At 40.8% G+C, this 21,103-nt stretch overlaps 1 protein-coding gene across 2 annotated transcripts in view; it reads right to left on the reverse strand.

The window, feature by feature from the left end:
• The window catches only part of Ahctf1 (AT-hook containing transcription factor 1), a 59,249-nt gene extending 39,098 nt beyond the window's left edge, over positions 1-20,151 (reverse strand). The window contains exons 1-13 of one of the 2 annotated variants that reach the window (XM_021175618.1): positions 19,479-20,151; positions 15,362-15,489; positions 11,932-12,185; positions 9,542-9,722; positions 8,273-8,480; positions 6,542-6,658; positions 5,899-5,983; positions 4,440-4,590; positions 3,024-3,156; positions 2,752-2,933; positions 2,123-2,184; positions 1,043-1,171; positions 169-259 (exon numbers count right to left, since the gene is read on the reverse strand). In XM_021175618.1, coding sequence (XP_021031277.1) covers positions 169-259; positions 1,043-1,171; positions 2,123-2,184; positions 2,752-2,933; positions 3,024-3,156; positions 4,440-4,590; positions 5,899-5,983; positions 6,542-6,658; positions 8,273-8,480; positions 9,542-9,722; positions 11,932-12,185; positions 15,362-15,482 — 1,714 coding nt within the window. In that variant the 5' untranslated portion in view covers positions 15,483-15,489; positions 19,479-20,151. Of the gene's footprint in view, positions 1-168; positions 260-1,042; positions 1,172-2,122; positions 2,185-2,751; positions 2,934-3,023; positions 3,157-4,439; positions 4,591-5,898; positions 5,984-6,541; positions 6,659-8,272; positions 8,481-9,541; positions 9,723-11,931; positions 12,186-15,361; positions 15,490-19,092; positions 19,312-19,478 lie in introns of those variants that run through there. The other variant, XM_021175460.2, reaches the window with a different exon arrangement.
• Between the last annotated feature and the right edge of the window lie 952 nt (positions 20,152-21,103).

Genomic DNA, 21,103 nt, shown 5'->3' on the forward strand with positions numbered 1-21,103 from the left:
CACTGGGGTGAAGCTGGTATAGAGCATCACAGATTCACTTTTTACTACACCCTACAACTTTACGTGAATTTAAAACGGTCTCATGTATAAAGGTTAACTGAAAAGTAAAACCATGAACTGTAATTTTAAGAATATGAATATTCTATTTTTACAAAGTGAAACTGTTACCTTCTATTATCCATGTTCTGATGTAACCAGTCAAAAGTCCCAAGGAACTTGTCTGAATTGCTGCTGACAATATAGCTTCTAGTTGTTCTTCCTAAACCATGTTCAAAAAAAAAAAAAAAAAAAAAAAAAGACTGTGAAATCAGAGGCAGTAAAAGGTGGAAAAATAGCTCTGAGGGTCATTTGGTTGTAGTCAGAGACAACAGAGCACATTTGTAGTTACAGCACTTGGGAGAGTAAGACAGGAGGGTCACAGGTGGAAGTCACCTGACCAGAGCAGGAAGAAAACCAAAACAATACCCAGCATTGCAAGAAGTAGGAAACCCCAACACCCACAGAAGACTTGTATGCCATGGCCAATGAAGCTTAACTCGTTAGCTAAGGAAACTCTCACTGTTTGTACTTTCATTAGCAGTACTGGAGCCTAGGACACAAACACTCCCACTGAGCTATATATTCTCAGTCAGTCCTTTTTATTTTAAGATAAAGTCTTATGAAACTATACAAGCAAGCCTTGTACAAATTACTTTGTGGCCAGACCAACTTTGATCTTGCTAGCTCAGTAACTAGGGATTATATATATATGCTTGCATTGCTGAGCCCAGCTCCACTTGTGACTTTTTTAAAAGGTGTTTTACTGGCATGTATGTATAAGATAAATATATCTGGTACCTAAGCAGTCAAAAGAGGGTATCAGATCCCTTGGTCCTTTGCAAGAGCAACCAGTGTTCTTAACCACTGAGCATCTCTTTAGCTAAGGTTAGAGGATGTGGAAGCCAAATTCCAAGACCATGGCTACTGATCCTGGAACATGAGGTTACAGATTCCCTTCCCCCCAAAAAAAATTCAAAAGGAAGAAAAAAGTTAAATGTCTCACTTGACTTAAACTGGAAGGCTGAATATCAATAAGTCTTGGTGAGAGGAGACCAGCAACAAGACATCGATTGTAACTATCAGGAATGACTTCATTAAGAGTTGGTCCTGATTTCTTTAAAAATGTCAAAGTCTGTAATAGAAAAATTAGTCCAACATCAGCCAACATCAACTTAAATTTAAGAAATACTTTACACTTAAAATTTGAGTAAAACTTAAAAATATCTATGGAAATACTGAAAGCCTGACTAAACTGCATGATCAAAAGGGGCTTAGAGATTCCTGAATACAATGAAATTAGTAAGACACAACAGCAGTATTTTCAGAAGTTGCAGACAAGCATGTCTGAGTTTAGTGAGAGATTTTCACTCAGGACAACCTCAGCAACTATGCGTGTGGCTGACTGCCAACTAAAAGGTCTTCACATCACAAACTATTCTTACATCATTCTTCTGTCAATTTTGTATTATTTCTCAGAAGAAACAAGAAGAAGCCCTATGGCCGGGCGTAGTGGCGCATGCCTTTAATCCCAGCACTTGGGAGGCAGAGGCAGGCGGATTTCTGAGTTCCAGGACAGCCAGGGCTACAGACAAACCCTGTCTCGAAAAACCAAAAAAAAAAAAAAAAAAAAAAAAAAAAAAAAAAAAAAAGAAGCCCTACAAGGCCACTACACAAAAGGGCAGGCTGCAGTTGTGGGGCAGTTTAACTGCAGCAGTTGGGGCCTGAGCAGATCTCTAAACTGCAAACAGCCACTGTTATATTGTGAGACCCCGCCCCCTCCCGTCTCTAAAATAAGCACCCAGAAGATGCAATGAGGCACGAGAACCTAGTCACCATTTCTTTGAGTTCCCGTAGAAGATGGCACCCACACAAAGCTGCTAAAAACATTTCTATGACTTCTAGCAAGCTCTCATTAAAACTGAAGTTATTAAGATGCTAAACTCAAAAATCTAGCAGGAGTTACTATTTAGAGATGGATTAGTTTATACAAATACCAGGAACATTTCAATACATGAATCATCTGTATTCTAATATGTAACTTCAGCTCTAACACACACTCAGCAAGTTGTTAATGCATACATACCTCCTTCTGAAATCCAGTACAAGTTACATGGATAACTCCAGAGTTTAACAAACAAGTGGCATCTTAAAAAGAAAAAAGATTTTAAATTTTGAATTAAATGTTTACTGTAGGTAATTAAATTTTTATATTGAATAAATCTGTCCTCTCTTTAAAAACAACCACAACAAAGCAGGGTCTTACTGTGCACTCCTGGCTGCCTTAAGACTCTCAGAGATTCTCCTGCCTCTGCCGGGATTAGAGATATGCACCAAGCACATTGGACCAGAATAATTATCAAGACAAGGTTTCTCAGTGTAGCCTTGGCCACCCTGGAACTTGGTATATAGACTAGGCTGTCCTCAAACTTAGAATTCTGCCTGCCTCTGCCTCTGAGTGCTAGGACTAAAGGTTTGTGCCACCAATGCCCAGCAATTATAAATTCCTTTTGAGATAGTAACAGACTTTATTGCTAATATATTAACTGACATTTTCTAAAAAACTCAAAATTTATAAACATACTCTATTTCTTGTGTACATAAATACGTATCAGAGAAGTTATGTAAGTTATAAATAATAGTCAGATATGAAACATACAGCTGACATACTACATTTACACATTATTTTTCTCAAAAATTTATGAAAATACTTACCAAAATTAAAAGTACTTGGGTTAAAAAACTGCTCTGGAGGTGGGTAGGAAGGAGGAACCCCTCGGTTTAAACTCCTCTCATGTACTAGTATGTCCAAGATGTGATGTGGAGAAGTCCTACTTACAACCGAATCCAATGACCACAATGCAAAATAAGAGCAATTATGCAGAGATTCTCCTGATCTAAAAGAAAAAGTTTTAAAGCACTGAGACACTATCAGCTATACATAACAATATCTGAGGGAGAGGGGGTGAAAAAACATAGTAACATACCTTAAAGAATCGGGCATTTGTGCATGATACCAACGATTTATGTCAAATAGCCCTAAATATACAGAAGGCTTTCCCTGTCCATATATATTCACTTGCCAGGTAAAGACAGAAACACTGGTATCGGGAGACAGAGCTGCAAGAAAGTAAAAACAAAACAAAAAACCCAGCTATTTTTCAAAAACAGAATAAAGAACCTAAACACAACCGCAACCAAATGACAGTAACATTTAATTCGTATTTCAGTAGACTTATGAAAACCATTTCTGTCACTTGAGTCTCACTTACACCCTGACATTCCTGGTTAGACATCAGGAAGTTCTCATCAGAAGATCTTTACTAGTTTCTGGTTAATACTTTAGACCTTTGAGACAATAAATAGACTAGAGAAAGTGATTTCAACAAATATTCCCCCAAAGACAGTAGATAGCTAGCACCAGCAGCTAATCTAATACCTACAATGGACATCTGTGGTTTAATCCTTTAGAGGAACTGAGTTGAGAAAGGCAGATCTAGCCACATGGCAAAGGCGGAAACAAATGCAAATACCTAGACCATGGCAGTGGAACGGTACCAGAAGGGGCCTCGGCAGGAAGAGAAAAGTAAAAACCTCAGATATCACTAACGGTAACTGGAAAAGGAAGCCATGGACAGAGAATAAGAAGAGGGATGGCATGTTAAGTTCTAGATGTGAAAACAAAACCACAAGTTTAAAAGTGGGAACAGGGCATCTCTGGGATAAATGAACTTTTTTTTTTTTTAAAGATTTATTTATTTATTATATGTAAGTTCACTGTAGCTATCTTCAGACACTCCAGAAGAGGGAGTCAGATCTCGTTACGGATGGTTGTGAGCCACCATGTGGTTGCTGGGATTTGAACTATGGACCTTCGGAAGAGCAGTCGGGTGCTCTTACCCACTGAGCCATCTCACCAGCCCGAACTTTTTATCTATAGAAGAAGCAGGACTCAGAAATGCAAAACTGTCAAAGGTTACCACGAAAGAAAGGAAGGGAAAACAAATCAATGCTGAACTTATCTATCCCTGGGATCTTTACTCTGAAAAGAAAAGAAAAAAAGACATGGGGTGGAGTTTGGGGGAACACAGCATGGTTCAAGAAAGAAAACAAAATATCAGGAAAAAAACCCCACAAAACAGAAAAACATCCAAAGACAAATTACACTAATTAAAATGGAAACCATCTTTGTGTTGAACTTGATTCAAACACAGGATCTTTCACTAGCTGATGCAGTCAGTTCTTCAGTTCTGTATAGTAATCCAGAGAGCAACAAGACCTAAAAGCCTGAATAAATGACATGTACAGGACCTTAATTTTCAACTGTCAGAAATATTAATTCCAGAAACCTGACATAAATCTTAAGCCATCACACAAAATAGTTAAGAGTACTTTTAACCAACCTTCTCTCATACTTTCTTCTCTGTCACCATGAGATGGAAATCTCTCTATACTCTGGCATCCCAACAATTTGGTATTACTAGTTTGTCCCCTTAAGGGGAACGTGCCACCTGCTAGATCCAGTGTATATCTTTCTTCGCAGTATTCTAATCCCTGCAACATAAAACATGCAGAAACTTTAACACTATTCTAAGAGTGTTCTAAAATGAAATATTCCCATGCTAAAAGTTTTCCCACACAAATCCTTTTAGAGAACAAATCGCTCTGAAGGCTATAAAGTTATATATATATATATACCAAGCTAGATTTATGGTCTCAAAAATAATCACCAATAAGTATTGTAGAAGTTTTCTAAAACACGGGAGCATTCACACATTAGTAGCTGGAGTATAAACTGGAATGCCCTAAAGGCCAGCAAATCTATTTCTGCATTCTCATGTAAATTCTTAAGAATAGTTTTTTTGTTTTACGTTTTGTTGAGATAAGGTCACTCTACGTAGACCTGGCTGTCCCAGAACATGCCTTGCCTCAAAAGACTGAATATTAATTCTTAATCAAAACAGAATCTTCTGCTCAATAAACAAATAGAGTTTTACCTACTCCCCCTTTTTAAGTCAGGGTGTCACTGTGCAACTCTGACTGTCCTGGAACTTAGTATGTGGACAAGGCTGGCCTCCAGCTCACAGAGATGTGCCTGCCTTTGCCAGGATTAAAGGCCATGTACCACTAAACCCAGCTTAAAATTCTCTCTTAATCACAGAGTCCCTTAAGAGCTAATAAAAGGCTGAGATATTCCCCAGAAAAATGTGAAATCATTAGAGTTCAAAGATTCCCTAACACCCATCCAGATACCTAAACACCAAGTTCAGAAAGCCTGTTCTGGAGTTGAGAAAATGTAGCTGTTAATAACACTCCTCTTTTTTTTGTTTGTTTGTTTTTTAAAGATTTAATATGAGTACAGTGTAGCTGTCTTCAGACACACAAGAGGGCATCAGATTCCATTACAGATGGTTGTGAGCCACCATGTGTGGTTGCTGGGAATTGAACTCAGGACCTCTGGAAGAGCGGTCAGTGCTCTTAACCGCTGAGCCATCTCTCTAGGCCAACACTCCTCTTTTTTAATACTGAAAATATTAGTTAGAAAAATATGCTATCTGAGTATTTTGATGCATACACCCTGAAGTGCTTGGTTGGTATGTCAGAACAAAGTTAGGAGAATCGCTCCTGGGTATTACAACTAGGTAATTTAGTCCAGCTTCTCTGCTATGGGGAAGAAAATACCTAGAAAAAGTTAAGAGTGCTACAAGAGCAAACCAGGTGGAAACCATTAGAAAGCTCAGGTCACTAAACTATTGTTTCTTCCAATAATGAAGAATACAGTTATTAACTTGAACGTAAGAGTAACAGTACAATAAAAGAACACCAAATAGAAAAAAGGATAATAGACTAATAACCACTTACCTCATATAAAATTTGCCCTGATGCCAAACATTTTCTATCACCAAAAGCCAGCTGAAGCAGATGCAAACTCAAAACATCCCCTTCACTGAAGAAAGAAAAATTAACTCAAGAAACTAAAACATGCAGCTTACATCTCATCCTCCCAATTTTTTACATAACACATAGAATGCATATGGCAAACTGCAGCTGTATTTTGTTTGTATAAAATGTAACTAATGCAGTATGTGGTATAGTCTACCACAACTTTTAACCCAATATTCTTTCTCAGATATTCCTCCTTCAATAAGTGCTACCTAAAAACATCAACTGCATTTCCTACCTTCCTTTGCACTAAGTCCTGGCCAAGAGAAATATGAATAGAATCATCCCGTGGCAACTACAGAGAACATGCCTTTGGAGACATGCCCTCCACACTTACTTATAAAGATCAAGCCCTACACAAGAACAGGACTTTACAAAGGGATATGAAGTAATTGTACCAAATGAATCAGATACAATGCACACATAGCACAAGGTGTAGTACCAAAGTACCTGGCAGTGGCAATATAATTCAAACATTTCAAAAGAAACAAATTGTTGTAGTTTGACTCCTTTGCTGCTATATCCTCAGCCTTAGAAAATGAATTCTTACAGGCGTACTGACCTATCTTGTGTGGACTGAACAGCCCATAAATAACAGCAGTTACGAGGATCATTCTCAGGCTCTTGAAAGGCAACTGCATGGACAGGAACCCTTCCACCTTCCAACTGTGTATAGTATCTAAAACAAACAAAGTCACATACTGTTTATTTTCAAATTAAAACTTTATTTTTGAAAAAAAGGTACCTCATGTAAAAATCTGGGTTAAGGAGAAACTGTTTTTACAGTTCCTAAATTCAGTATTCTGGGAGATATAGCTAAGTTGTCTTACCTTCAAACACACACAAGGCAGGATAAAATCATACCATACTAGCTATCACTCCCAGGCAGAACAGGAATGACAACTGCTAAATCACATGTGTACAGTTATATTATAACTAGCTTTTAAGAGTCACACCAATGCACACCATAAGGGGTCATTTCTCCCCTCCTATTCCTCAGAGTGTGCCCTAAGAGGCAGAGAATTCCAACTCAACCATGTGGGAATTTGGTCATCACTGTTTGTTTGCTCTTTCAGAATCTCATGTCTCCCAGGCTGCTCTCACATTTGCTATGTAGCTGAAGCTGGCCTGACCCTCCTAATCCTCTTCCTCCTCCATCTCTCCACTGCTAGTGACATCATGGCTCTTATCTTTGCCCAGCTATCCCTAGAGTTTAAAGTTGATTTTCTACAACAGATAAAGGTCTACGAGATGGCTCAGCCTGTGAATCATGTGCTACCAAGTGCGGTGGCCTGAATTCAATCCCTAGGATATATATGGTGTATATAAGAGATCCTGCAAGTCAACCTAACCACCATATGCACATGTACACCGCACCCTACCTCAGCACCCCACACAACTAAAAAATTAGGGACAAAAAGGCAATGAGTAAGAAACTAAAGAGTTTTCATAATCAGCCTTAAAAGCATAATAAGCCCAAAAATCAGTGTCAGAGAACACAATGCTGCACATGTAACAATTGCCCGAATGCTGTATTAGCAGCAACTCAAAAGCAAAGCCAATCAAGGTTACAATGAAATACAACAGAGAAGACCATCCAGGAGGACATGAGTACACCCGGAGGGGATACCCAAGAGAGCATGCCAGTATACCCGGAGGGGGGCAGGGATGGAGAGGTAAAGGATACAAAAAACTGAAAACTTAAATGTCAAATGGGCACTGGTCTATCTCTTAACTAAAAAATTAAGATAGGGTGTTTAATTTGCTGCCTTTTCCAACATTACCTGCTGATTACTTCTATACAAGTTTCAATTAAATTACATTTAAGGAAATATTTTGACAGCATAAAAAAATTTACCATGTGTTCAATAATTGGTTTAAAAAAATACCAAGAACACTTAAATGGTTGCCTTTAATACAGGGAGCAGAGTTTTCAAAAGAACTCATACTATAAACATAATGCAGTTTATCCAGTTGTACTTGATCAGCAAATGGGTCTGTAATGCCCTCCCCCTGCTCGCTTTCCTTTGTGAGCCACTGTTCTCTGTAAAGCCCAGCGGCGCCTGGACCTTGCTTCACTCCCATGCCAGCCTCCAGTTTTGATCCTCTACTCAGATGCTTTATAAAGGAACCAACCTAAACTCACATGCTAGATAATTTCCTTACCAAACAATGACTTAATTCTATAAATTATTCATACTGTCATTTTCTTTACACTAATTTTCAAATAATTAATACATTGTATTTTAAAAGAATTGATTAATCAACAACTAAGAGAAAAAATTATACTTACTCTCTTTTCATGCTTTTCATGTTCCAAAGTGCTAAGTAGCCATCAGAAAAACCCACAGCAAGCTGATTTGTCCTGCTGATGTAACTCAGAGTAGAAATGGCTACTCCCAGTGGGCTTACTAACTGGAAGCACAGGTGGCGTCCCTCTCTCATCACACTCTCTCTGATGTGTGGTACTTCAGCTGGGATACCAGTGATAACTTCAAGGTCTAAAACCAAAAGACAAGATGAAGAAACTAAGTATGGGCCAGCAGAATTCAATTCCTACATTCCATATAAAAGTGTATACTGGAGAGTGCCAAGATGGCTCACTTGATAAGACACCTGCCACCTGAATCCAATTCCTGGGGCCCACATGATACAAGGAGAGAACCACCTCCTCCTCCAAGTTGTCCTCTGACCTTCACATGTACACCATGACAGACATGTCCCCTCATACACATGTATACATGCACACAAAATCTGAAGATTTTAAAATAAAGACAAGATGAAGAGAACCGAATCCACAAAGATGTTCCCTGACCTCTCTACACATGTACCCAACATCATCTTCAGACTTTCACGGCACCAGGTAGATGCAGGAAAAACTCATACATGGAAACTAGACTTCTACCATCTTTCTTTTCATTTTTCTCTAGAAAGAGTTTCATTAAATGGGCAGAGCTGGGGCTGATGAGATGGCTCATCGGTTAAGAGCACAAGCGGCTCTTCCAGAGGTCCTGAGTTCAACTCCCAGCAACCACATGGTGGCTCACACCCACCTATAGGGCAATATGATGCCCTCTTCAGGCAGGCAGGATGTATATGCAGCAGAGCACTCAGACATTAAAGTTTAAAAAAAAATTTGCTAAAAGTAAAAAATTAAATAAAAAAGAAGGTAGGCAGAGCTGTGGCCTGGAGCTTTACAGATCCATCCACGTTCCCCTGAGCTCACAATCCTGCTGCTTCGATCACCCACATCCTACATCTTTCAAAGTCTACTTTAGTATATCAACACAACAATAAAATAAAATAAAATAAAATAAAATGACTTAGCCAAGAGGACTAGAATGCCTAGGTACACATAATAAAAAAAAAAAATTCTATACGAAACAATTGGCCACAAACATCAATCCAGATCTCTCAGAATAAAGCCAGCACAGTCTACAGAGCAAGTTCCAGGACAGCTGGGGCCACACAGAGAAACATTATCTGAAAAAGCCAAAAGTCCTATTACACACAACACTGAAATGCTCAATTTTTGTTTCCCAGTAACAAACAGATGAATTACCTGATGCCTCGACTTCATTCTGACTGCACGACAAGTCATCCAAACACAGGTCAATAAGAAGGATCTGTCCAACATCAGTCACCACAGCGGCCACGCCAAAAAGCCACCGGAGACTTGGATGTAAGTGCTGGGTACTCGCACTGGCTCCTCCATGGTTAATTATAGGCTCGATAGCTGTTACCTAGGATCCAGAATGGGATTAGAAGCTAAATCAACTGTACAGCATATAGGAGTTTATATTAGTAACTTGAACAGTCTTATAATACACAGAACCATAATCTGCATGACACCCATGAATCTAAGAAAACAGTGAAACTCTCAAATATACAACAAATTTAAGCTATTAGTCAACATAATAAAATATGAAAATTAACCAATATTTATTGACAGCTTAGTCCGTGTCAGTCATTTGCTTAGCTGGCTCATTTTATTTATATAATCTTTTTACTGAATTATATGCAATTATCTGTTTAAAGATGAAGTAGACTGAAACTTGAAACAAATTAAAAAAAAAAATCATAAAATTATTTTTTGTAGAACATGATTTTAATATTTTCAACTATTAATATTCAACAAACAGAATAATTATTTTACGATACCTTTCATTGTTATGTCTCCCTTTTCTTTCCTGATTTTGTTAATTTAGATACTGTCTCTGTGGCCTCTGGTTAGTCTGGCTAAGGGCTTATCCATCTTGTTGAAAAAATCGTAAAATTCTTAAGCACACAACTCAAAGCAATGCTGTTTTCAGTTTAGAGCTTACAAGCAGCCAGTTCAGCATCCCCCAATGTAAGAAGAGTAAACTAATCATTTCAGAAAAAAGTTTAGTTTACCCTTCTGCAGTGCTTTGAATAAGAATGGCCCCACACGGGCTGGTGAGATGGCTCAGTGGGTAAGAGCACCTGACTGCTCTTCCGAAGGTCCGGAGTTCAAATCCCAGCAACCACATGGTGGCTCACAACCATCCGTAATGAGATCTGACTCCCTCTTCTGGAGTGTCTGAAGACAGCTACAGTGTACTTACATATAATCAATAAATAAATCTTTAAAAAAAACAAAACAAAAAAGAATGGCCCCATACATTTCAATGTTTAGTCACCAGGCAGCAGAACTGTTAGAACGGATTATTAGATGGATTAGGAACCCTGTGCCTGTTGGAGTAGGTGTGGCCTTGAGATTTCAAAAGCACATGATAGGCTCAGGTTCTGTCCCTGTTCTCTGTTTCTCTGCCTGGGAATCAGGATATAGCTCTCAGCTACTTGCCCACCAAGCCTGCCCGTTGCCATGATCCTGGCCATGATTATAAGGAATTAAGCCTCGGAGACTGTAAGCAAGCCCCCCCAATTACATGTCTTCTTCTAAGAGTTGCCTTGGTCATAGTGTCTCTTCATAGGAATAGAACAGTGACTAAGACACTTTCCAAATTACATAACAGCAAAAAAGGCAATATGCACACACACACACCCCAAACAAAATGTCTGTTGTATTTTTATCAAACCGGATAAAACCAGGGCTGGAGAAAGGGCTCAGCTGCTCTTCCAGAGGTATAGGGTTCAATTCCCAGTACCAATATGATGGCTAACAACCATCTTTAACTTCAATTCCAGCAGATACAATGCCCTCTTCTAGCCTCTGTGGGTATTGCTTACACATAGCACACAGATATATGCAGGCAAAACAAACATTACTATTTAAACTTCAATATATTTTAAGAGATGGGTACCAACTCTTTTTTTTTTGTTTGTTTTTTCGAGACAGGGTTTCTCTGTATAGCCCTGGCTGTCCTGGAACTCACTTTGTAGACCAGGCTGGCCTCTAACTCAGAAATCCGCCTGCCTCTGCCTCCCGAGTGCCGGGATTAAAGGTGTGCGCCACCACGCCCAACTACCAACTCTTTTTATAATCTGCCTTTTTTTTCCTTTCTTAAGTTAGGGTGTCACTGTGTAGCCCTAACTTATCGGTAACAAGATGAGGCTTGCCTTCAACACAAGAGACCCACCTGTCTCTGTCTCCTGAGTGCTAGAATAAACTAACGTACAGCCATGCCTGGTCATCTTAAACTTGAAGGGGCCATAAAATGGTTCAGACAGTAGAGCTACTCTTGCTACCCAATGATGCAAGCCTGACAACCTAAATTTGATGTCTAGAATCCAGATAAAGGTAAAAGGAAAGGTCTGTGTCCCACACGAGCACGTGATGTATATACATATATACATGCACACAAGTACGCACGCCTAAATCAAAATTTTTAAACTATATATTGAAGGTGATAATTACATGAAAATACATTAATTGTTAATGTACAATTCGATGAGTTTTTAAGGTGAGCACATCTTATGAGCTTTCAGTTTGAAAAGCAAAACTATCAAGGCATCTTAAATAGTACATACCCTTCCAGGAAGAACAACTGCTTTGACCACTCTTGATATACCAAGGTCATAAAGACAAAGAACACTCCCATCTGCTTCTTCCAATCCTATTAACAATCCAGTCCTCTTATGCCAGGAGAATTCTTTCACTGCAAGGACTACAGGAGGCTGTTCATTTACTCCACTGAATCTATATGCAGATAACCGCTCTCCTGTTAGGGAGTTTACAACTTCAAGTTGTGGACCACAAGCTAAGCATGCTAGTCCATTTTTCCCTATGGAGAAGAAAAAAAAAGACATTTACTTTATTACATAAAGTACTGTAAATCCCTCCTGAATTAAAAGCAAAGCATTTATAGAACACAGTGTAACTCAAAAATAAATAAGTTAAATAAAATAAAAATAAAACCATGCAGTAAATATAAATATACTCATCACAGCTCAATAACCTCAAGCTTAATGCAGTTTAACTTGTCTAAAATCACAGTTAGTTAACACAAGTACATACAAGCAGATCAAAACCAGGTATTATGGGACACTGTGGACAGCCCAACACTTCAGTGGCAGCAAGAGCTACAAACGTGAACCATCCGAGGTGCTAGTGGTCAGTGATGTTCAACAACACAAAGTATCACCATTCCTTTTTGTCTCCGAATCCTATTCAATTGTATTCTTCTGTCTTTAAACTCACTGGCTAGTCTGAAGCAGGTACACAACAATCTAACTTGTTTAGTATTATCTAGCCACTAAGCAAAACAAAACAAATAAGAAGACAAACAAAAAGGACAAGAGAGCAGAGTAGATAGAGTGAAATGACACACTAGTCAATCTGTGGAAAGAATGGATTGACTAGTTTCATCTTACAGAATATGATTTGCTTATTGATGGGTAGATATGAAGAATAAAAAAAAAATTAAGCACACATCCTAAACTGGACATGATAGTGCATGCTTGTAATCCCAGCATTTAAGAGACAGGAGAATGGAATTATATATATATAGTAAGACTTTGTCTCAAGAAAGAACAAAACTCAAACCAAACAGATCCTACATTTTCTCACGAGCAACTACATGAATGAAAGTAACTTACTACTACTACCTTGGAGACAACCACAATTTTCTTCTAATGAAAACCCTACCCCCAGAAGAGGGGAGATTCATGACGCCCTGAAAGTAAACAAAGTGTATACAGTTGGGAAAGCTTAAACTTGCAAGAGTCATGGGGTCCCCCTCCTGCTGGGAGAAGACTCTACCACAACTGACAACAGTCTCTACCGGCAAAATGTACTGAAAACTCCAGGCGAGCAATTTTCCTATCGCCCATGTTACGAATGGCTTTTCAATGATGTAGCTACCTTTGCGTCACCCCTTTTCCTGTAGTATCCCTCACCCATACTCCTGTAAGTAATTCCAATGAACTCTCTGGTTTGTCAAGCTGGACTCGGATGTAACTGTTACTTTAGTCTGCTGTGGGTTCTGTATCTAGGCTAAGCAGTAACTTCTGTTTCCCCAGGAGAAGCCTCACTCAAAAGTCATTCATCCAGACAGATGAATAAATACAATAGCTTGTAGTTGAAGGATACTACATCCTGTTTATGAAAATAGCAAAACAAGACACAATGGAGACCTAAGTTCCATTTGTCTTTGTACCAGGATCACATTAATTAACCTTTTTTATTCTCAGCTACACAAAATACCTATTTAGAAAAGTTTTCTACCTTCTTCAATAAAAGGCTGTCATGATGCCTGACAAAGTAAGTACCATTACTACTTTTAATTCAAGGCAACAGCACTAAAAAAAGGTAGATGAAAGATATATCTGTAGCCAGGTGTGGTGACATACACCTTTAGTTCCAGTACTAAGAAGGCAGAGGCATTCAAATCTCAGAGTTCAAGGCCAGCTTGGTCAATGTGGTGAGTTCCAGGACAGACAGAGCTACAGTGAAACCTAGTCTCAAAAAGTAACAATAACAAAAAGAAAAAGGAAGATGCTGTATCACAATACAAAAGCTATCTATTAAGGTCTTACTCAGTGAGACTCCTTTTTTTTTTTCAGTTTTATAGGTAGAGAAAGATCCAGTGCTATTCCATTAGGATCCCAGCCAGCCAGGAACAATAGTGGACCTGTGTATTGTGGGCTCACAAGACCAATCTTAGCATACCTGCAGTCCCAAGGCCTTCATTTATGCAGTCTCTTCTCTAGCAGGACACAAAAGTAACAAGAAGCACACAGAGGAGCCATTGCAGTGATGTATTCCTATCTATTTGGAAAAGTGATCAAGATGACAAGAAACCAAAACTGATTGGGAAATGGAATGGGACCTAAAGTCCCCCCACGAGAAAAGCATGCTAACTAGACATTTTAGACGTGTGCTTCAAGCAAGCAAACAAACAAAACAAGAACCAAAAAACAAAACACCTAAGCCCAGGACTTGTCGAAAAAGGAAAAACCAAGACTGGAGAGAGATGGCCTAGTGGTTATGAGCACTCACTGTTCTTGTGATGGCCTGGGTTTGGTTCCCAGCACCCACCATCTATCATTTATCACTCTTGTTCTAGGACAGCTGATGCCCTTTTCTGACCTCTGAGGGCACTGTATCCATATGGTACACATGCAAATATGCAGGTAAAACACTTACAAGCATAAATCTTTATAAAAAATTAAAAAGGAACCCCAACCTGTGCAAATATATTTTGAGAATTTAAAACCTCTTACAAATTTATAAACCAGACTTCATTTCCCCATTTTGACTACACTGGCAAGGGAGTAAGGCCTTTCAAACTTACCTCCTCCTACTAATTCTGGAGTTAGAGAAGTACCACTATGCCCTGCCTTTACATCCCTGCTGCAGATTACCGTAAACACTTTACTGAGTTATCTCCTACCCCTTATGAGTTTTTTAATCCACTGTCCCATAAATGTACTACTATGTTTCAGAGCATAGGTCACATTCAGAGTTGACAGGTCCTGTATAAGGATATTCTGTATAAGGATATCCTGTATAAGGATATTCTGCCTAGGTTGGCTTTTTTTTTTTTTAAGGAACATATATCTAGAACAAACTAATATGTATATATATTGCAAACCAAATTGGTGATTTAAAAAAGTATTTATTTTACTTAAGTGTGGGTGTGTTTATCTCTATGAGGATATGAGATTGCCCAAGGAGGCAAGAAGAGGGCATTAGATCTCTTGAAGCTGAAATTATAGGTTTGTGAATGGTTGAACATCTCAGCTCCAGTCTTCATGATTAAGCAGCAAGTGCCCTGAACTGCTAAGCTGCCCCTGCATCTATGCATGGCTATGCATATCTATGTGTAGTGCAATTAAGCTAAACCTAGGAGTGAACCAGGCAGCAAGTGCCTGAGCTCTAGTCTCAAATTAGTGAATCTTCAACAATGTTACTTACCTGCAGCAAACTTTCCACTGAATCTTCAACAATGTTACTTACCTGCAGCAAACTTTCCACGAAGCACAGACTCTAATGTTATCTCATCTTCTCCAAGAGCTTCAATAGTCACTTCTGGGAACTGCAGGAGATCACTAGTCACTTGAGCTGTCAAGTCTTGCATACTGCCACTGTAAATATTTTTTAAAAATAAAATAATGATTGTTCTATTACACAGTACATCTCACTATTTCTAATCAAGATGAATCTGAGGGAAAGCGAGCCCCATTCAAAAGCAAATAACAGTAAAATAAGCACAGACATACAGGGCCAGTGTAGTCTCGCTTATAAAACGTGGTTTCCTAAGAAAACATTCTTTTCAAGCAGCCTTAGAAAGTATTCACAAAGCCTCCTGAGAATATTCTTTATTCCCACAGCCTGTGAAAACTGCGTCCAAGTCATTCACCTTACTGTCCAACCTTCAGAGAACAACAGCAGACAAACAGGTAAACATGGGGAATGTCCACATTTAGAGTTACCTCTTTTCTACATTTCATTCCTTTTCCTTTTTGTGCTGGGAACCGAACTCAGTACTAAACTATTATCTTCAACCCTATAAAGTTAGTTTTTCTGTAAAAATGAAAAAACTCCATAATGTCCAGATTTTCCAAAAACCATCTTTTATTGGACAGAAAAAAAATCTAAATTATCTTTAATTTCTAATATACATAAGTCTAAAATCTCTTCACAACTTTTGTTGTGAACCAAAAAGGAGGACTGGAAAGATAGCTCAGTCATTAACATTTGTTGCTTTTGGGTTTGGTTCTCAGCACCCACATGGTGGCTCACAACCACCAACATAACTCCAGTTCCAAAAACTCCAATGCCTTCTCACCTCCACAGGCACCAGGCATGCAGCATGAAGACAAAACACCGATACACATCAAATAAGACCAAAAATTCTGGTTAAATAGAAAAGCATCTATCTGAAAGATTGAGATAAAAAGCAGAGAGGACAGGGGAGGGAGAAGGGGCAGAAGAAGACGGACAGACAATAAGAATTCTGCGAGACAAACTGACTTTGGTCTTAAATATTAACTATCAAATAAATCTAGCCTTTTGACCCCCATCTTGTTAAATGTACTACTCTGAGTTCCAAAGAGGCAGGCTCTTCAGGCTAGACATGAAGGCAGCCCTATAACCTCGGTATTTGGGAGACAAAATGAGAAAGACAGTAAGTTCCATGCCAGTTTGGTCTACATGTTAAGGTCTAGACAAGCCAGTGACGTACAGCAAGACCCTAGCTAAAAGTGAAGCTCAGCCCTAAAACAGAGCTGAATGCACTCCTGCACTGTCAGAAATGCTATACAAGGTTATTATATCTGTTGCTTCAGTAACAGCCTCAACGTCCACTTGAAAGTCAGTAAGACTAAGTTTAATGCAAAGGGGTAAAATACAAAGAACTCACAGGCAGGATTCACGAATTACAAAAATGGGGAAAGACTGGGACTAGAAAAATGGGGAAAGGCTAGGCAGGCTGGAGTGAAATCCAACCTGAATTGGCCATGAATTTGCAATTAGAAAAAAGACAGAGATTTTCTATGTAGAACAAACTGATCTCAAACTCTCAAGACATACCCCAGCCTCTGCTTTTTGAGTGCTAGGATTAAAGGTGTGTACCATTATGTATGGCCACAATAAATTTTAAGATATAATTTTAAATCCCTCAATATTCAGCTTTTCCTATTTTTTTAAAGTATCACTATTTCATTATGAAGAGCAAAACTTATAAGGCTAAGAAACTTAAACAAAATACCATAAACCAGTTTATGAAGTGAAATACACAGTCCCAAAGTAAATAGATTCTACTGACTAAAAACAAAATTCTAAACCTAGCCATTAAATAACTATCTGGTCCCAAGTAGGCAGAGTCTTTCACTTGTAATCCAAACAACCACCGGCTGCTTTACTTTTTGTTGAATTCTGGTATTCAGACAGGAGTTCTGAACTCCTGGTCTTAAACTCCTGCTTTCCACCACCATTTGCCACCAACTATGATTATAGGCATGCACCACCGTTCCTTGTGCTTTCAAAGCAGTGTACTAGGAAAGACAGACCCCAAAGGCAGGGAAGATCTACATTCTGACCCCCAGATTACATTCTACAAGAAGATATTCATAATCGCAATGTAAGATGCAGGAATAAAGGCTGCAATAGAGATATATACACTGTGAAATCCTAAGAACAAACTGGGATTAAAAAGAGCAGAGCAGGGCTGTGGTCGTACACAGCCACCCGTTGGCAGAGGCAGGCAGATCTACTCAAGCCTGGTCTACAGAGTGAGTTCCAGGACAGTCTAGGCTGTCTTGAAAAATAATGTGGTAGTTAGAGGCAAGATTTGAAATGTGAGAATTTTAAAACGTTAAGCTGACATGCCTCAAAAGATGAGCACCCAACATTAAACACCTTTTCAAGAACATGAGCCCAGGGCCTGTCTTATTCTGTGTGGCTAAAAGAAAATCTGTGCGGTAAGGCTGGATTAGAATAGACATGCTACAGAGACCTTTAAGCTAACCTAGAGAAGGAACACTTCATTCTTGGATTTATAAAGCTAGGATCTTAGCCGGGCGTGGTGGTGGCTTTTAATCCCAGCACTTGGGAGGCAGAGGCAGGCAGATCTCTGAGTTCGAGGCCAGCCTGGTCTACAAAGTGAGTTCCAGGACAGCCAGGGCTATACAGAGAAACCCTGTCTTGAAAAAAACCAAAAATAAAATAAATTAAGTTAGGACCTAAAAAACCTATGCTTTATTTGTTAAGTGGAGATCTGTGCTCTAACTTTAAATGTTTACAAAATAATTAGGTTGCCTTACAAACTGGTAACATTTTACTACTAAATTACTATGTGGTTCCCACCTGTAGTCCCGGCTATTCCCTAGACTGAGGCAAGGACAGAGAAAATTTCAAGGATCCCCTGGCAACAAAGTGATTAAGTGTCTCTCAAGAGTAAAGAGCAGGTCCTCTCAGAAGCAGGTTCCGCGCCTAACACGTGCGAGGCCATCCTCAGAACCACTAAAACTACAAACTAAATCACGGAATGTAGTCTTCCCATAGCACTAAACATCACCGCTTGAAATAGGTAAATTCACCCAACAACTTCTGTCTTCTGGGAGGCTGACAGTTAAAGACAGTTCTTAAAGCCCACAGATTCTTAAGTATATCAAAAACCAAATTATGTTTTCTTCTAAAGAATCCACGCTCTTTAAAAAATGTCTCCAACTGTCTATTAAAAAAAAAAAAAAAAGCACCAAAACCCAGCGACTTGGTTAGAGCTCAGTGGCCGGGCTCGAGCTTAATAAGCTCGAGGTGGTAGCTTCGATCACTGTCATCAAAAATAAACAAAAATAACAACGCTCACTTTCCTATAACACACCTCTAAGAATGGCTGCCGTTTGCTTTAGGAACCGAAAAATCACAAGATCCCATGCTGGGGACACAACTCAGTGGTGGAGCGCTTGCCTGACATGTGTGAGGACCTGGATGCGATTCTTCACGGTACCAAAAAGAAAGGTTCCACAAAGTCAACAAAAACCACCTGTCTCAAAAGGACCATGTGTGTACCTATCAATTCAAAAAGCAGAGCCGACTCTCCAGAAAGTCAACCAAAGGCAAAAGTCATCGGCCTTACAGCTCGCAGATGAGCTCCGGACACGGTTCTCTTAGATGTCCTGGACCAGATCCACTCAGCCCTGTGGCCCGCTTCCCGAGTGAAACTTTTTCCCCCGCCCAGGACTCACCCGAGCCAAGCACAGGACCATGTGGAGCTCACGCCAACGCCGGAGAGACTCGGAGCGCCCGCGGCTGTCCGCGGGGAACGCCCCACAAAGGTCTCCATCGCCCCGCTACACCCTGACCGCCCGGGGTCTCGAGTCAGACTCGTCCCGGGGGACGGAGATCCCGCCCGCGGGCGCGGGAGACGAGCCCGGAGGCTCCACTCTGCGGCCATGTGCCGGCACCCGCCGCCAGGGTTATGTAACTAACGCCCGAGCGCTGGAACGAGCCGCACCGGTCGCGGCTCGCGGACGCCGCTTCCCCGCGAGGCGGTGCGCCCGGCCTAGGCCCCGGGCCTCGGCGCCCCGGCCGCCCCGCCCTCGGCGCGCGGGCCTGCGGTTCCCCACCCTACCTGAGCCCGCGGGCCAGGCCGCCGAGGGCCCCGGCGTCGCTGCTTCCTTGCGGTCCGTCACAGCATCTCCCGGGAGACACGGCCCGGCGCGCGCCCCCGCCCGCGGAAGCCGCTTCTCGCTCAGTCTCTCGCTGGTCCCCTCAGGCCCCGGGTGCGCCTTCGCCCAATCCCGGCTTCGAACTCGTCCCGCCGCCCGCGCCGCGTCCTCCCCGCTGGCGACTCGACTTACTGGGCTGGCACCGCTCGGGCCGCGCTCTGCGCATTACCCCGGGCGCACTGCCCGAACCCCACACACACACACACACACAGCCTCTCCGCCGAGGGAAGGATCGTGGCCAGGGCGGGGATCCGAGCGCAGATCGCGCTGCGGGGCTCGGACTTCTCGCGAGGGTTCCGGCCTCTGGCGCCGACTCCGCGGGAATTTTCAAACTTTCCTTACTAGGCCTTTCGCAAAGGGAGAAAACCGAGACGATGCCGGGAAGAAAGATTCATTTACGTACAGCAGGGTCTCTCCGCCTCCTAGGAGCAGATAGGCGAAAGACTACAAATCCCATAGGGCCTTGCGCGCTGGGCGTAGTGTAGGGCGTGGCCGGCTTTGCCGAGCAAGGGCCGGGCCTAATCTAGTGGCGGTTCCTGCTGGCGGCCAAGCGATAATCTCTCTGTCTATGACTGCTACTCTTGCCTCCGTATTTTCCATTCTGTACCCCAACTCTTCATGGAAACACACACACACACAAACAAACAAAAAAACACACAGACTTACTGAGAAACTCTTACTCTCATTTTTTTTTTTTTTTCAAAAAGCAGAGCGGTCAGGTCGCCTAGCCTAATCTTTTGTCATATATCTGAGGCTGGGTAATTCTGCTGGCAGAGCGCGTGCTTAGCATGCACGAAGCTGTAGGTTCCATTATGCCAAACCTATGCTTTCTTTTCGATTTGTTAGTATTGAGAGACGAAGAGTTGGGCAGACCCTTAGTAGACAAACGGGACATGAAGCCGTGGCGAATTTCCAAGATGGCCAGCTTTTTTAACCTCCTGATTTGAGACAAAAACCTGGCAAGCTTTTATCATCTATCTGCAGGTCACCTGCTGATGGACTGGTTCAATAAGTTCAAAGCCTGATCAGAACACGTTACACAACTGTAGTGGACCAATCAACCATCCATCCTTTCTGCCTTCAAACTGACCAACCCTAGAGTAGGTCAGGAAGACTTTAGAGGTTTTACAACCCCCAGGCCTCAAGAAGAGACTGGATTTTTCAGCTTCTCAAACCCCCTCTCTGTTTCATAGGTCTTTTTCTCTGTATGTTTACTGCCTGCAATAAACACTTTTCTTAACTGCTAATTCTGCTACTGCTTGTTGTGCTTTGCCTTTTAACTCTTCTTCTAGTCTTAACAGTTCTTTTTTTTTTTTTTTTTTTCTTTCAATTTGTTCTAGACATGGTTTCTCTGTGTAACAGCCCTGGCTATCTTAGAACTCTCTTAGTAGATGGGGCTGGCCTCAAACTCACAGAGATCTTCTTGCCTCTGTCTCCTGAGCTGTGGGATTAAAGACCTGAACCACCCTTTCATTCTTTTAACTATCAGTGAAAACAAATCCAATCAAGATCCCTAGACTGTATCAAT

Source organism: Mus caroli, chromosome 1 (assembly GCF_900094665.2).
Source record: "Mus caroli chromosome 1, CAROLI_EIJ_v1.1, whole genome shotgun sequence".
NCBI classification, from domain to species: domain Eukaryota; kingdom Metazoa; phylum Chordata; class Mammalia; order Rodentia; family Muridae; genus Mus; species Mus caroli.